This window comes from Brachycentrus maculatus, unplaced genomic scaffold (genome assembly GCF_059751285.1).
Source record: "Brachycentrus maculatus isolate JH-2025_06_01 unplaced genomic scaffold, ASM5975128v1 h1tg000297l, whole genome shotgun sequence".
Classification (NCBI taxonomy): Eukaryota; Metazoa; Arthropoda; class Insecta; order Trichoptera; family Brachycentridae; genus Brachycentrus; species Brachycentrus maculatus.
In genome coordinates this window covers 820,153-837,701 of record NW_028281048.1, presented here as the reverse complement: position 1 = coordinate 837,701, position 17,549 = coordinate 820,153, and the positions used below count along the sequence as shown (strand labels likewise).

At 32.0% G+C, this 17,549-nt stretch overlaps 1 protein-coding gene across 1 annotated transcript; it reads right to left on the bottom strand.

Annotated features, from left to right (window-relative positions):
• Positions 1 to 6,834: 6,834 nt before the first annotated feature.
• LOC148304935 (NAD(P)H oxidoreductase RTN4IP1, mitochondrial-like) lies at positions 6,835 to 17,486 on the bottom strand. Its single transcript, XM_088267473.1, has 6 exons — positions 17,071 to 17,486; positions 14,721 to 14,929; positions 12,867 to 13,064; positions 11,626 to 11,738; positions 10,073 to 10,340; positions 6,835 to 7,488 (listed from the first exon to the last, which is right to left on the bottom strand). The coding sequence occupies exons 1-6, from the start codon at positions 17,321 to 17,323 to the stop codon at positions 7,375 to 7,377; spliced, it is 1,155 nt and encodes a 384-aa protein (XP_088123599.1). The 5' UTR covers positions 17,324 to 17,486; the 3' UTR covers positions 6,835 to 7,374.
• Positions 17,487 to 17,549: the final 63 nt, after the last annotated feature.

The window sequence follows — 17,549 nt, the reverse complement described above, 5'->3', positions numbered from 1 at the left end:
CAAATTACAATAATATGAATGGTACGGATTGTCTCGTGGTTTTTATAAAAAAAATCCTCAAAAGTACCTACATAATCAATACGTATGAATAAACTATAGTTTTTTCACCTTTTTTGAAAACAAAAATCATACGATATTTTTACGTAACAATGCTACCTATAAAAAAAGATAATTATTATGACGATATTTCGCAAAAAATATATATGCTAAAATATGAAGTGTAATAACAAAATTATGATTTCAGTTTGAACATAAAAATATATATTTTTACCTCAAGAAAAAATGCAGTAAACACTAAAAAAACCGCATTTGCTTTGTGGGTTTTTTTTATGTTTAAAGGGATATTACGAACGTACACAAAAGAAACGTTAACGTATGTAAGAATTTTATAGATGGCTTTTTTTTTCATTATGATTTTTTTTCTTAAATTGATAACCCGCCATGTGAATTGAAAAGGATTCTATCAAAACACTTAAAGACTGTATCAATATACAAAGGACGAAACATTGAGGGTATTTTTCTCAGTGTTGTCATATTTTCCCAAACCCCCAATATTATTTTCATCTTTTATGCTCCGGCTTATTTTCAGTCATCAGATTTTCTTTTTATAATTTTTATTTATTTAATATAGCTACAGTAATGGTCAGCATGCTCGCCTACCGTTCTGGAGGTCCCGGGTTCGATTCCCAGGGGGGTTTAATAAATATTAGTGATTTTTTCACTGTAATATTTATTCAATATTACACTGGACTGGTACCTGAAGTGGAGGGCTGATCACCTTTCCTTCATGTGTAATCGATCGAGATAACACTGCGTTTATATGAAACAGTGCCCTATGCACCATTGGGGTGCGGTAAGGGATTTATTATTATTATTAATATAGTTACAAGAGATTTTTATGTAATTTAATTCATTTTCCATACATTTCTTATTTATAATCTTAAAAATAAATTGCGGTGTTCTCTCTAAATAAAGAGACTCAGATCTTGTGATTGGGGAGGGACTTACACTTATTATATTTTGTATATTAAAAGCATTGATAACTTTGCGGAATAGTTATATAACACTCTCCTTATCATTCATCGTTTACTTTGTGTAATACCACAAATTGAACGTCAAATCGTAATAATTTCATTTTAATGACCTGATGATGGAATGATTTTTGAAAGTGTTTATAAAAGTGGTATTACACAAAGTAAACGATGAATGATAAGGAGAGTGTTACACTTATTATTTATTGTTTTTGTTTGTGGGTAATTATAATTTTTATTGTTATTTTAATTTTTATTATGTAATTCACAATTTCAATTTTCGCCCATGCAGAAATGAGAAATAACAGCTCTTTAACGTTGTCAAGTCCTCAAAAACGTTCAAGCCATTATTCGAGTCCAAATACGATATCTCAGACGATTGTGCGGGAAAACGATATATGATAGATAATCGAATGGTGACATAAGGAAATAATGCTAGGGTGAGATAAGAATTCTCTATTTAATTAAGACAGGTGTGTTGAGATGGTTTGAATATGCGGAAAGCATTAGTGAGGAAATAACGGTAAAAAAATTAATGAGGCGGATGTAGTTGTAATTAGAAGTATAGGAAGACTGGGGAAAACTTGACAAGATCAAGTACATCAAATACTTAAAGTCAGGAGTCGGAATAATCGGCGGGTATATATTATATGATAATATGCATAAAGGGGATATTCGCAAAGACAGAACTCGTTCGCCGGCCAGCCGCCGAAGAGGTTACACGTCTTTCCACGCCCGATTTTTTCAAAATAATGTATATTGGACTATTATTTTGATTTTTAGAATATATACATAAAAATATTTTTAGAATTTTTAAAAACTCCTAAGCATACATTTATTTAGAGGAAAAATTTATTTTATTATTACAAAAACGGAGTTGTAAGAGAAAAAATACGTTAAATGACACCACGGTTTAAAGAAAATTAAGTTATTTATTTATATTTAGAATATATATATATATATATATATATATATATATATATATATATATATATATATATATATATATATATATATATATATATATATATATATATATATATATATATATATATATATATATATATATATATATATATATATATATATATATATATATATATATATATATATATATATTACAATTATAAAAAAATCAATTACGTAAAATATGGCTTGGGTTCAGAGAAAATTAATTTGCGACATATCGACTGAGTCTTAATGTGGAAGAGTCGAGTAATGTTTGCAATGACAGAGTGTTATGGCGTTCTATTCTCCCTGTCAACCCCCGCTGGGAAGCGGTGAATTGATAAGTTAGTTAGTTTAAAAAAAACGTATTTCCAGACATTTTCTAGGTCTTCGAAACATTTCTGTCGATAAAGCTTAGATTTCCCGACGTATCCGGCCGAATTGCAACTTAGGGATAATTACGCCTAGTTTTATGCAATCGGATTAGTTTTACAACATTTTGAGTGTGTCCAAATACTTGTTCACAAAATCTGGATTATCTCCAATTAAAGTGTGGTTGTCAATAATGGGTAGAATTGGTGAATGTTACACGTGTGTAAAGTGATCACTTAAACCAGCCTATAACGGTCGTAAGCCCCGTAAATGCCCAGACTTCCATATTCTTCATCTTTGATGAGATGTCAAAAAATAATACGGATTAGTTTTATTGGGTGGTCGCGAACATATAAGTCAGAAAGCGACCGGCTGCACGAGGGCCCAGACGTGTCCTCCACAACATTTAATTTTTTTAGAATATGTATTAGAATTGGATTTTTTTTTTAAATATATATTTAAAAAAATATTTATTAATTTTTTCAACTCCTTATCTTTCAAAAACTCTTCTTTTCCAAAACATACATTTATTAAGAAGAAAATTTATTTAATAACTACAAAAACGTTTTAAGAAAAAAATACGTGAAATGACACCTGGGTTTAAAGAAACTAAATCAAAAAGAAAGTTTTTCATCGAAATTAATGTATGGTTTTGAAAAGACAAGACTTATTGAAATGTAAAGGAATTTTTTTTTTAAATTGCAATATGTATTCTGAAAAACAAACAAAAAATCGAATACATATTCTTTTTAAAAAAAAATAGGCGTGATGTGCAGCCGGACACTTAATGATTTCTATTATTGCGAGTAAGGCCTTAATAAATCAATTAAAAAAATCAGTAAATTATTATGTTTACTTATTTCCTATACGATATGGTCAGCCTGAACATTAAATATGATATAATATAAATTCAATATTTTTTCATGTAACCATCAATACTGTGTCTGCCTTTTAAAATAAGTTTGAATAGTCAAGTATACATGTATATTTTCGGGTGATTTTTTCGCAGGTTCTGCAAAAAACAGTCAAGTCTTGACTTTAACTATCCTATTGAAAGGCAGGTTTTGTTGCTACGAGACTTTTTTTATAACCCTTTTACTGCAAGAAACGTTTCATCTCTAGAAAAAAAACATTTTTATAATTGACAATTTGGTCACTATATCAAAAACTTGTATATCAAACACTTTAGCTTGAAGAAATAAAGGGAATATGTCAGGTATTTCAAAAACTTGAGCTACAAAAAATAATACAAACCGAGAAAAAAGTAACTACAATAGTATCCGAATCGAATAACTAAAAAAATAACGTTGAAAAAATAACAGCTTCCCAAATAATTAGTATTAAAATATTAGTGTTATTTTTTCAAGAGTACTAAAAACAAAAAAGCGTTATTTGTTTAGCCCAGATATAAAAAGGATACTTAAATATTTGAAGCAGTCGGGAAAATGATTTCATTAATTGATTCGGCAGTCACTTTGTGACATATTATCTATCCATATTATAATATAATTAAAATGAAACTTTGTTTTAAAATCACAATATATATTTTATTATAACTTAATTATAATGTCTACCCGTTTCGAAGTTAACCGCTTTTTTTTCAAGACTGATTAATACTAAAACACTATCTACTTAGACAAAATTCAATATATTCTGACGGTTAGGGAAAGAAGCTTGGGTAGATCTCTTTACATCGGATAGTAATCTTAATAATAATTATTATTCTGAATTTGCCAATCACTTAATAGAAAAGTAATCACACATTTGATAAAAATAAAGGTCTAAATATATTACACACATGCAATAGAGGACTCAAATTAGATTACTTAGAAATATTAGAAATTAAAAAGACAATTAATAATAATTTACAACTAATAAATATACAAGTAAATGATTTTGCTAAAAGTCCTTTATTAAATATGTTTCCAATCACTCATCATCATCCCTGATCCCTTTGACTGTGACTGCCAATCAACACAAAACAATAAAGCCATTTGAGACCTTCCCAAGCTTCTTTCCCTAACCGTCAGAATATTTTGAATTTTGTTTGAGTAGATGGTGTTTTAGTATAAATCAGTCTTGATAAAGAAGCGGTTAGCTTCGAAACCGGTAGACATCATAATTAAGTTATAATAAAATATTTATAGTGAATTTGAAATAAAGTTACATTTTAATTATAAAATGGAAAATCACAAAGTGAGTGCTTCAAATATAAATTATATATATTTTTATGTTGCAGTTTACATTTACCGACCGTACATACGCCTGAAACAGCACGTTTTTTTTAAAATTAACATTTTAATATTTTTTGGATTCCTATTTTCGCCATGCGTTATTGACTAATGAACCATCATACCGTTTCCCGTAGGGGTAGGTAGAGAGAGTAGAATGTTACATCAATTTGTCTTTGCAAATAATCTTCGCCTGTTCCACTTTCATGCATCTTCTTATATACATACCTGCCGATTATTCTGACTCAGGAGCTGATCGCTTTCAAGTAAATGAAATACTTGATCATGACAAGTTGTAAAAATAAATCATATTTGTAATAATTTGAATCTTCTTCTTTTTCTAGATTTTAAGGATCTGTTTATGCCTCCGCTTGTAGCTCTTGGGATGTTGACTCCCAGCTGTCTTTCCACCTTTTTGGAGGTCTGCCTGGGGGTCTGCGTCCTTCAGGGATACGAGGACTTTTTTTTTCACTATTTTGTAAAATTGCTGCAATCAGACTTATGATTGTGAAATCCAGTTTCATCTACATTCGCGTCAGCAATTTATTTAACTGTTCTTTCTTCACTCAACTATGTGACATGCCCAAACCATCTCCTCAACATACCTTTCTTAATTTCATTGATGATGCTTTCTTTCCTTATATCACCATTCGAACACCAACGTTTTACCACACCCTCGTCTGAGAGATCGTATTTCGACTGCACTCGGTCTGCTTTCATCATTCTTTGCCAACCCATCCATACATTAGGGTTGGAACTAGGATTTTTTTTATGTAATAACCCGCAAAGCGTCTGCTTTTAGAAACTTGTCTGTAGGTAGGATACTAAAGATAGGAAAGGAAAATGTGAAAAATCCATCACAAACACCCAGACCAATTGAAAATAAATCTTTCTCGAATTCATTTCGCAACTGGCGGGAATCAAACCCGCAACACAGTCCAGCGTCTACCCAACTACGCCACGATGCCTGTCAAATTGTGCACTGCCAGTTTAGCTTTCGTTGAAAACTAATTAATAAAAATAACTGTTAGATCACATGGTATGCAGAAAGAGAGGGTTAACAGAGTGTCAGTTAGCGGTCAAAATTAGGACGACGCCATTAATATGGAGAGGTCATCGGTAATAAACATTTAAGTAAATTATAATATTATCCACGTAAATATGCCAATAAATTTATCACGCTGCTTCCACGGAAACAATAACTCAAGAGATACCCTTGGGGCGCGTGGCAGCCGACATTCTGTCTTGATAAGAGATAACACCGTGTCAATCCAACGACATTTTAAATTATCTGTTATCAGTAAAAAATAATTTAATAAAATAAAATATACTTTGTCACCTATTCACCGACACGCGGGAAACATGATACACGCGCCAAAGAAATGTCGACACGTGCAAAAGAGGTTAATAGATTTGTTCTATATTATTATCATTCATCGTTGGTTAACGATGAATATAGAGATTATGATATGTTCAACTCGACATTGTCACCACTGAGATCATTCAATCCCTTTAATGCCCTTAATCGCAATAAAATGATCCAAGCATCCGGCTGCACTAAGAGCCAGTCGTCATTTCATGCCTGTTTTTTTTTTTAGAATATATCGTGGGCATACTGGCAAAAAATGTTAAAACTCTAAAATCCTTATTATTTAAAGCTTTTTAGCCTGAATAAAATACCCGCTATTAAACATACAGTTGACTGTTCTTTTTAAACCACATAAATATAACATTTCAAACTACTTAGTGTATTTTGCCAGTTTATAGAACGTTGAAAACTTTATAATACTGCATCATTAAGTCAAAATTACATATTTTCTGAGTTACCGTAGAACGGGGCTACTTGAACTTTGATGTGTTACTCGAGCCCAGTACAAAAAAAGATTTAAATCTGTATTTGGTCTACAACAATGAACGTATAAGTGTCACCTGTCAGGGAAACAATGAATCATGTCGATACGTTCATTATTGTAGACCAAATACAGATCTTAATTTTTTTTTGTACTGGGCTCAAGTAACACATTAGAGTTCAACTAGCCCCGTTCTACGGTAATGTTTTTTGCCAGTACACTCACGATATATTGATTTTTTTTTGTTTGTTTTTTAGAAAATAATAAATTAGGAATTGAGGAGTGCTAAGGGTGAAATATAGGTTTCTTCTTTTCCTATACCTTTTCCATATCTAATCTGTAGATGCCGTAATAATAAAAGTAATTTAATTTTAAAATATGAAAATAAGTACAAAAATGTTATTTTAACAAAAACGTTTATTCAATAATTCATTTATACATACAATTTTATTTACACATGAAGTACATATTAATATACGTAATTATAAACTACATATACTTATTTTTAAAATCAAGATAATACAAAAATATATGCTCATAATGACTAGGTAATTAATAACAGGACTTAAAATTAATCAACATTGTTTTAATCACTTTTTTATTATAAGTACACTTTTTGACCTACCGGTTTTGATAAGAACCTTTTCATCATCAGGGTTTATTCAATTCTAAAACATTAAAATACTCAATTACACTCCCTCGAGTATTTTAATGTTTTTAATGTTTTAGAATTTAATAAACCCTGGTGATGACAAGGTTCTTGTCGAAACTGGTAGGTTAAAAAGTGTACTAATAATAAAAAATTAGTTAAAACACAGTTGTTTAATTTTATAAAGTTTATAAAATGTGCCACAAAGTATCTGCGAAAAAATTCAATAAATTAATAACAGGACTTAAAATGAAAGAATACTACTTATTATAAATGGGTAGGATTTATGATTATCACTGGTCAGCAATATCAATAATGATTTTCCCTCTGACGTGTCCTTTCTGCAATTTAGCATATGCTGCGGGAGCCTCAGAAAATTTGTAAACTTGATCAATAATTGGTTTCAGCTGCAACAAAAAAATGTGTTAAAAGAAAACAAACAAATGGTGATGTTGCAAAATTGCAAAGGTATTACATATATCGCTCACTCCTTTCAAGAACGTCATAAATAAAAAATCGACAATTTTCAGTTGTGCATGTTTTCGGAATGCTCAGAAAATGTACTACATCCCAACAAAATAGGCATATTTTTAACTTAATAATTACACGCTACAGGGCAGAAAGTGTTGTTTCTGCATTTTGAAAAAAGGTATTGTTAAATATTTTTTTTAATTATACTAAATATTTTTCAAATGGAGAAAAAACATTCAGGTTTTACCTAAAACGATCTGTTGCACAGTTAAAAGTTCAATAAGTGGCTTGATATTTATTTTTTATACATTTCATTATACATATTCTTACACTTAAAAACAATCTCCTGAATCAAGTTTTTTGATATTTGACGTTGTTGAAAGGAGTGAGCGATATGGTCCCATAGTAGCAGTGGCGTGTAGAGTTTTTAATCAGAGTAGGCAGTAGGGTTGGGTAAGGATAAGGTATAGTAGGCACTGGTCATGTTTCTATAAGGAACGTGAGTAATCCAGGGTCGGCACTGCTTTTCTGCCTATATAGAATGCACGCTTCTGCATGGTAGTGTAGTGGATTTTATATCAGAAGTTCATGATTTGATTTCCACTGAACTAGAACTGGTATTATATTTTCAATCACATACCGCTTACGTCTAAGGCTAAAAAATGATATCACAAATTGAAATAATTGTGTAATATCATAAGAAAACAAATTTTTGACATAACGCTTTGTATGGCTAATAGTTCTATATGTGTATAAATATTTTATTATAAAAGACAACCGTAGAACGGGGCTATTATTTAGATCTGTATTTGGTCTACAATAATGAACGTATCGACATGATTCATTGTTTCCCTGACGTATTGTCACGATACGTTCATTATTGTAGACCAAATACAGATTTAAATCTCTTTTTTGTACTGGGCTCAAGTAACACATCAAAGTTCAAGTACGTACCCGTTCTACGGTACTTCAGACAACTTTAACCATTTGTATTATTAGACAATATGGCAAAATATTATTATATGTATCCATTAAACTATCCAGGAATGAGTTTCTGTGGAAAAAAACGGTATCTGGGGGGTGATTTTTTTTTCATTTATTTAAAACTTTTTATGATGATACACGAGCGACATATTTTCTTGAATAAAAAAAATATTGAGACCAGTCTATTTGTTTTATATAAAAATTATCGGAGTTTCATTTCATGGGTTTTCTTTGACAGCATCATTACACACAAACTTTGTTTTTAAGTAAAATGTCATGGGTAAAACCAAAAAAATAATTTGAAGTGTGGTTTTAGTGTTAAAATACAACCACAGATGGCAGTACAAGTACCATTTTAGAAATGAATATCACCGGGCTTTAGTTATAAGCCTGGCCGTTCATGTACGCCCATACTCCTTTGAGGAAAGTTTTGTTTGGATGACTATGTATGCCCACACTCCCGGAGAGGTTAATTTAGGAAAAAAGAAAAAAAATCACAATTCAGTCAAAGTTCAAATTTAATCATTCAAACGATTATTCAGAATTCGACATGATTGGAAGAATATAACATAATTCTAGACCCTCCAATACTATTTTCGTACAAAACGTTAAAAAACAATTGCTTTATTTTTACGAAAATTGTTTACAAATTGATCATAATATGTATTAACCTTTTGCTTTTCAAAGTAAAAGAGGTGGGACAGGTACTACTTCCTTCCGCCTCCGTAGTGTAATGGCCAGCATGCTCGGATACCATGCTGGAGGTCTCGGGTTCGATTCCCAAGAGGGTCAAAATAAATATTAGTGAGATTTCAGTCTAAAATTTATTTAATATGACCCTGGACTGGTACCTAAAGCGGAAGGCTGATCACCTTTCCTTTGTGTATTTAACGTCAAGATATCATTGCTTCTATACGATGCAGTGCCCTATGCACCATTGGATGCAGATAAGCTTAAGTACTCTCTTATGGTAGAGAAAGTCCAAAAGAATTTTCTGAGGTATCTCTACTTTATTATCTTCGGCTCTACCCGACCAAGTTTCTCCAGGGTATGCTTGGTTATAATAGTTTAGAGACTAGAAGGAATGTGTATTTGATTACGCATTTTTTATCCATTGTTGCGCGGTATGATCGATGATCCTGAAATTATCCGGAACATTGGACTGAATGTTCCCGATAGTTACCTAAGACAGCGTCGAAATAGATTGTTTCACATTCCTATACACAGGACCAACCTGCCGATGGTTATGCCTCTAGGAAGAGCTACCGCTATGTTGAACAATATCTCATTGGATATTGATCTGTCCCATGTGTCTGAAGGAGTCTTCCGAAGCAGGATTCTTCTACACCTTTAGCAATAGTTCTTGCATATATTTGATTTTTTATGTATTTTTAATGTATACGATTAAAAAAATTTTTAGTTTGTAATGTACATATTAATTGAAATAAATAAATTGAAATAAGGGTTAAAAGAAGATTTGCATACCTAATTGATGATATCTAGTTCGAAATACTTTAAATAAATTTGCAAATTTACCTTCTTCGATTCTGCCAATTCCGAGAGATGCTCAATGCCACTTTCGGACGGGGTAAAGTAAGCCCATTTTACAACCCTTCCTTTCTTCAGGGCTTGAATGTTGGGGCAGATCAGATTGGTGGCGCTGGTGATGGTTCCGCGGATGAGCCCGAGAGAATCCAGGTTCTTCAGAAGCGGTGTCGTAAAGGTAACATAGTTTCTAAAGTCCCAATCGTGCTTAGTCGCATAGTCCGACCCCAGACCAGCGCAATCAAGTATCAAATCGTAACTGTAAAGATTAAAATTTCTTTTTACTCAATGTTTTACTAAGTAAATACTACTTTTTCTTAAAATCTACTGTGATACGTGTTTCGATGCATTCCGCATCATTTTCAAACACCGTATGTGAAGCTAATTCTAAATTTTAGAGTTGGGTCCTTGGGACGTTGAAGGTTGAATAGGGGGTAGTAGCTGTTTCTTAATTTTATCTATTTATTTAACTTTAATTTTAATTATTTGTTTTTATTTCTTATCGGTGGGAACATAAACAAAAGGGGGATGCTGTAGTCATTGTCATATTATTAATTATGGGTTTATTGTTATTTATATTTTTATGAATTTCTGTTGTTTCAAAACCTTGTAGTTTATGGCTTTTTGTATTAATTATTTTTAGGATTTCTACTAATGATAATATCATTTAATAGATAATGATCACAAATTTAACCACAATAATTTGTCACAGTAAATTTTAAGAAATAGTGGTATTGACTTAGTAAAACATGAATTAAAAATGGATAGATTTTACCACAAAGTGACTGCCGAATCAATTAATGAAACTATAATTTATAACTGGCTTATGAACAATACAGCAGCAGAAAGGAGAAAAATTGGCAAAATGGTTTGATAACATTAAGAAAGTGGCAGGCCTGCACTGGAATAGAGTCGTATCCAACGGAGAACTGTAGAAGTCCAAGAGGGAAGCCATTATTCAATACTGGACACAAGAAGAAGGCTGAAGTAACTTAATAGGTTCATGTCACAGTAAATTACTTATATTATTTTATTTAAAACAAAAACAATATTGGTATTAGAAGTAGTTGGTTGTGAATTTCCAATTACTGTAAAAAAAGTGGTAAAACTTAAATTTTATATAATTTATATTTGAAACACAACTTTGTGATTTTCCATTTTATAATTTAAATGTAGCTTTGTTTTAAAATCACTATAAATATTCTATAATAACTTAATTGTAATGTCTACAGGTTTCGAAGCTAACCGCTTCTTTATTAGTATTAATCAGTCTTGATAAAGAAGCGATTAGCTTCGAAACCGGTAGACATTATAATTAAATATAATAAAATATTTATAGTGATTTTAAAACAATGTTACACTTAAATTTTATTATCATACAAATCTTCACATCTCAAGATGGAATATTGATATTTTTGCATGAATTTGCAAACACATGAGGTTAGCGGATTGTATAAGGGCTGTCAAATATAGAACTAACTTAGGGTTTGAACAAGCAAAGTTCTACTAAATTACAAATATTTTTTTATTCATTCAAATCCTACCGTCCATTATCAGCAACAATTTGACCAAAGTTTGGATCAGTGTAATCCAACACTACATCGGCTCCGAGTCCTTCAACTAATGGGACTGCGTCGGGAGCACAAGTTGCCGCAACCTACGTAAAAATATCACATAAACATTATTTTATATGTACATTTTGTTATTTTTCACAAATGGTGATGAAATATTACGAGTAAATATAGTAATAAGTAATGAGCAAAAAATTATATGTGATTTTATATTCAAGAATTCATCACAGTTGTTGCATTATGCGGAGGGCGTAATAATGAGCTTATTTTAATTAACACATTGTTATTGGGTGTTTTTTTTTTATCCATCCCGACCCTAATTATAGACACAGATTATAGACAGTTAGCTGCCCGACCCCAAGTAACCGCAAATCCAATTCTCATCTGTACAATGTTTTTTTGAAAATTTCATGATCTACCAAAAGTAAACAAATGAACGCTTTTAAGCATCTCCCGCTCTCTACCAATACATAGTATGTAAAAGAGGCCTTTGAGCATTTCCTGCAAACAATGTGTTAAAAAATACAAAGCATGTGTTTTAAAAATAGTAACAACTAAAATTATTAAGGAAATTATTTTTTTAGGCATATATGTTTATAAATATATTTTTAAAATTCTTACCTAGAAAAAAAAAATCCTTTAACCACCCTTATTAATTCCTCTCCTTTCCTTTTCCTTCTTGCTAAATCTATTATTTTATATAATACCCTTTTTTTGTTTTTTGTTTAATCTTTGAATGTTTTTTAATAGTTTTATAACATAAATGTGGAATTGTTTAGTTGGCTTTTTTTTAACGTAACTATTTTTTGTTAATGTAATGTAATGTTTATTATTGTTAATGTAACTATTGTTTTTATATCATTTTTTTATATGTAAGCTGTACAATTCCAAAATAAATAAAATAAAATAAAATATATAAAATTAGATAACATGTCACACTAATTAAAAAATAAAAATCCAGCTAAGCATAATATTTCTTGTGGCAGCATTTTGTATATATGCAATCTTTGGAACAGTCAGTATCATAAAAATATTCAATACATTTGAAATATTATTTTCCATTTAGTGAAAATTTTCTATTTTCCTTCTTGGGGGATTTAGGATATGCAAATTATGATTTGAGCATAATATCATTAGATTCAGGGAGAGAAAAAAAGAAAAAAAAAAAGGATGTCATTCAATAAATGTTACATATTTAAAAGTCAAAATAACACCTTAGCATTTCCCGCCTTGAGCAGTTGCACAGCCGAAGTCCCAACTCCTCCCGAGGCCCCCAACACGAGAGCTCTGAGGCCCGACATATCCTTCATGTTGAGGTTAGCACTCCATCTGAGGCCAGAGTACGCGGTAAGGCCAGCGTACAGCACGCCAGCCGCCTCGTGCATAGTCAAGGCATCGGGCTTCGGAGCTACCTGGAATTGATATGATGAATCATTTTACATAATTTTGAGTGTGTCCAAATACTTGTTCACAAATCTGGATTATCTCCAATTGCAGGAACTATTTTTCATATTATTTTTTGACATCTCAACTAAGATGAAGAAGAATAAGAAAGTCTGGACCTCACATACAAATGAAAGAGCTTCTTTTCATCTCACCAATAGATGTCTCTAGTGAAATTCTAATGATTCAAGCATAATGTTTCGAAATTGGATCATACATATAGAACTTCCAAGAATGTGAGTAGTGTTTGAGTAGGGTTATCAATAATGGGTAGAGTGGTGAATGTTACACGTGTGTAAAGTGATCAATTAAACCAGCCTATGACGGTCGCAAGCCACAGAAATGCTCAGACTTCCATAGTCTTTTTCATCTTTGTTAAGATGTCGAAAAATAATATTAATCATTTTAATAATAAATAAACATGAACATATCAATATTTATCAATCAAGCAATTTAAATCTGATATGTTGTGAATCATTTTTTGTACAGAATGACAAAAAATTGAAAAAAAAGATTGTAATAATAGGGGATTGCCACTGATAATGTACAGTGTGATTCATTTAATAAATGCAATGTATAGATTAATCAGCTTGTTGCTGATAACGAAAAAAGTCAGTGATTAGCTTTAAAATATGAAATGTTATTATTTTATTAAAAATGGTGATTTAACCCATCCGTGTATCAGCTTTTCCAAAGAAAATATGTACACATATAAACTAATTAAATTTATCCCTAAAAGTAAAAAAGTTGCCCCACCTGGAGGGGGGGTGACATGGTTTGTCAAACAATGACGCGCTAATATTTTGTACCTGATAAAACGAGAAAAAAATATAGAAATAATATTTTAATGCAGAAAAAAGGTAGCACACACTAAACAGATCGATTTTTGTGGTATAAATCAGTCCAAGAAATCATGACACACACTTGTGATTCATACTTTTGAAACGTCAAAGGTGTTCGAATTTGACCGAGTTGTAAAAATAAACTGTCTTAAAAATTAAAACTATTACTGTTTTACCTATCAATAAGGTACATAAAACTATTACGTACATATTTTATCAAATGTCTGGATCAAAATTAAGATAAATTGACAAGAAAACTTGAAAAAATAACTCAGTTAAATATTACGCCTGCGATGTAAAGTTTTGAGTTTAAACTGATTTTTGTTCATATTTTAATCAAAAAGATAAATCTATACTTACAGGGACATCTTTGGTCAAGTGCCATAAATACATTTGTACAAAAATAATAAGAAATAATGCATTACCAAAAGTTTTCTTTACTGATTTGCAAATATCACACTAAGGGTGATGACTGACCGGAGCCATTTCATCGTAACGTGTTACGTTACGATGCGAGCATTCGTATAGTCAGTACAGCGAGCCGAGCGCTCCATCCATAGTTTTGGATGCTCGCTGATGCTCGCCGCGAGCAATGTTATAGAGCAGTCACCACCCTAAGGTATCTTTATGATATAAACTACCCACGGCGGAGGTGTGGCTCAACCGACAACATTTGGCGGCCGGTAAAATATTCTAAGGCGCCATATCTTGGCGGCTGATATGCCAATGGGTTAAAAAAAGACTTATGGCAATCAAGCTTCAAATTGTGTATATGTATATTACCAACTTTCTGTTGACTATGACGTACTCAGCATGGCAACCTTGTTCGTGAACCGGGATAACGCCCCAGACTTGAGTGCCTACAGGAATGCTGTTGGTGCTGCCTAATCCCTTGGACACAACAATTCCTGTGAAATCCCTTCCCATTGTCAGAGGAAATTCTATGTTATCCATTTTTCTCATCAGATTCAATGCCGTCGACCCAAATCCACCTGTAACAATAATAAATAAGCAGTAAATCTTGTTCTCACTGTGCCAGTCCTTGCCGAAGATTATTAATCTTATTTTTTGCTATGTTCGCTCCCTAGGTGGAGCATATGGCCAACACGAGACGTCTCCAAGACACTCTGTTTATATTTATTGGCTTCCTCCCAGGTATATCCAGCATTCCCAAGTTCCGCTGAGTATAGTTGGTGAATGGTTGTCAGCGGTCTTCCTGGGTGCCAGAATTCTCGGGGTTGGAAGGTTAATTCTCTCAGGTCATACATACCACTTTACACCCAGTATTCGCCTTAGGCACCTTTTTTCAAAATGTTGTCTGTAACCGCTCTAAACAGCAACAAAGTACTATAGTAGAACAACTCCCTCAAGTTTTTAAGGATATACAACTTGTTCTTATGCTGAGTTTATTTTGTAAAATTATACATGCTATGTGTAATTTTGTGTTTTTTTTTGTTTTTGTTTTCTCCCCTCGTAAAATGGCCATAATACTCTTGCTTGAAATACTTGAAAGCGGTCAGGTCAGGAGTCGGAATAATCAGCGGATATGTTTGAGGAGATCCATGAATTTTTAAGAGGTGAAGAATGTTTTCAAAGACAGAGTAGTGTGGCATTCTAGTCTCTTTGCCTACCCCTGAAGAAGCAGCGTGATGGTTAGTTACTTTAGTTATCTTCTTCTTCTTCTTCTAACCCTTATCCGCACACAATAGTGCATAGGGCACTGCATCACATTGAAGCAGTGTTATCTTGATTGTTACTTACACGAAGGCAAGGTGATCACTCCAGCGCTTCTGGGTGACCAGTCCAGGGTAATATTAAATAAATATTAGTGTGTAAAATCAGTAATACTTAGTTTCACTCGCCCTGGAAATTGAACCCGGGACCTACAGCACGGTAGCTAAACACGCTACCCATTACACCACGGAGGCGGACTTCAGTGTCTATAACTTGAATCTGTTTTCTTAAAGCATCTTTGTTTCATTAAACCATGATAATTTGAGCTTTCTTTTATAGCACAACGTTTCTAATGGTATCTTTGTGGTTTTAACAAGTGGCAAAATGTTTGTGGTAGCTTGGGTGACAGTCCACCTTTTGACGTCATACAGAGTACTAGTACATAAAATTACATTAACATAAAAAATATTATACATGTCTCACAGAGACAAGAAAGGGAATATTAAAGTCTTTGGGGATGTACGGGGGTTACTACTTGTCCTCGGCTGAATAAGTTAAGTGGTTACTTTATACACTTGTAATGTTCAGTATCCCATCAAATATCTTCCTCTCCTTAATCCAAGAATTTGGAGGGCAAGACTGATCAACTAGCCTTTATATAATTAATGAACAAGTAAACACTGTGTCAAACCGATTCAGTGTTGCCATATGCCAAACCAAAAAATCTGAATCAAACAGTCTAGAAATCTGTATAAAATCTGTATAGAATCAATAACCCAAAATATAAAATTTATTTTTATACACTTTTTTACTAATTTTAGAAATCAAATCCTTTTCTGTTTTTAGTTAGTAGCATGGATCATTGTAGTTGTTTTGATAGTAATAATCCTTCTAACGTTTCAGTACTTATTATCAAATGTTAATCATGCTCGAATCTATACATATTTTCATTCTTCTGTTTTATCATATACTATGTCCAATTCCAAAAATCTGTATAAAACTAAAAGTACTACCTAAGAGTAAAATCTGTCATCTGTAAGGCCAGCCTAAAATCTGTATCAATACAGATAAATCTGTATATATGGCAACACTGAACTGATCCAGTGCCGTATTCACCTTCTTAGTAAGGATAACTAAGAAAATGCAAGTGAAATAAGAATACATTTGGTAAGTGAAGCGAGAAGGGACATTATATGGGGCGAATTAGCAGCGTCACAAACTACTTTTGAAAAATATTTGATATCTGCAAATTCGTCCCATCTAACGACAGTATAATAGAATAAAGGTTACTGTTTGCCTTGTCTAATTTAATATCCTTAATATAATATTTTACTCAGTAATTTAATATTACTTTTTTTTTAATCCAATAGGAAACAAGAGACTTTCTATTGAACTGTGATTGGAAAATAACAAATAATTTGTATGCAATGTTATTAGTATAATGATGATCATAACTTACCAATCATTTCAACGTCGATTGGATTTACTGAAGAAGCCTGTACTTTGACGAGAACGTCGTCTGGATTCGAAATACAGGGAATTCTGGTATGCTGTGATAATTTTAGCTCATCCAAGTTTCCATAAGAATGAATTTGCCAGGATAACATTTTGTCTTGGTTTTTCTCATGTACGGCATGAGAAATACTTCTGGGGTAAATCCTCTTAATTGAACGATGATTATTAAAAATTCTTGATACAATGCGCAGCGCCATATTGATTTTTTAAAATTAAAATTATCACCAGCGCTTGAAAAAAAGAGATCGAAGTCTTTCTGATCCAAACGCAAAACTTCCACAAACTTCCGAAGACGAAAGTTTGACAGCTATTTATATTTTGCGGAAAATCAAAGTGAAAAATATTTACGTTTTTAATGTTGCCATATAGAATTACTTTCATAGTCCGCATTTAAAATTGGTAGGTACCTAGATTTCCAGTTTC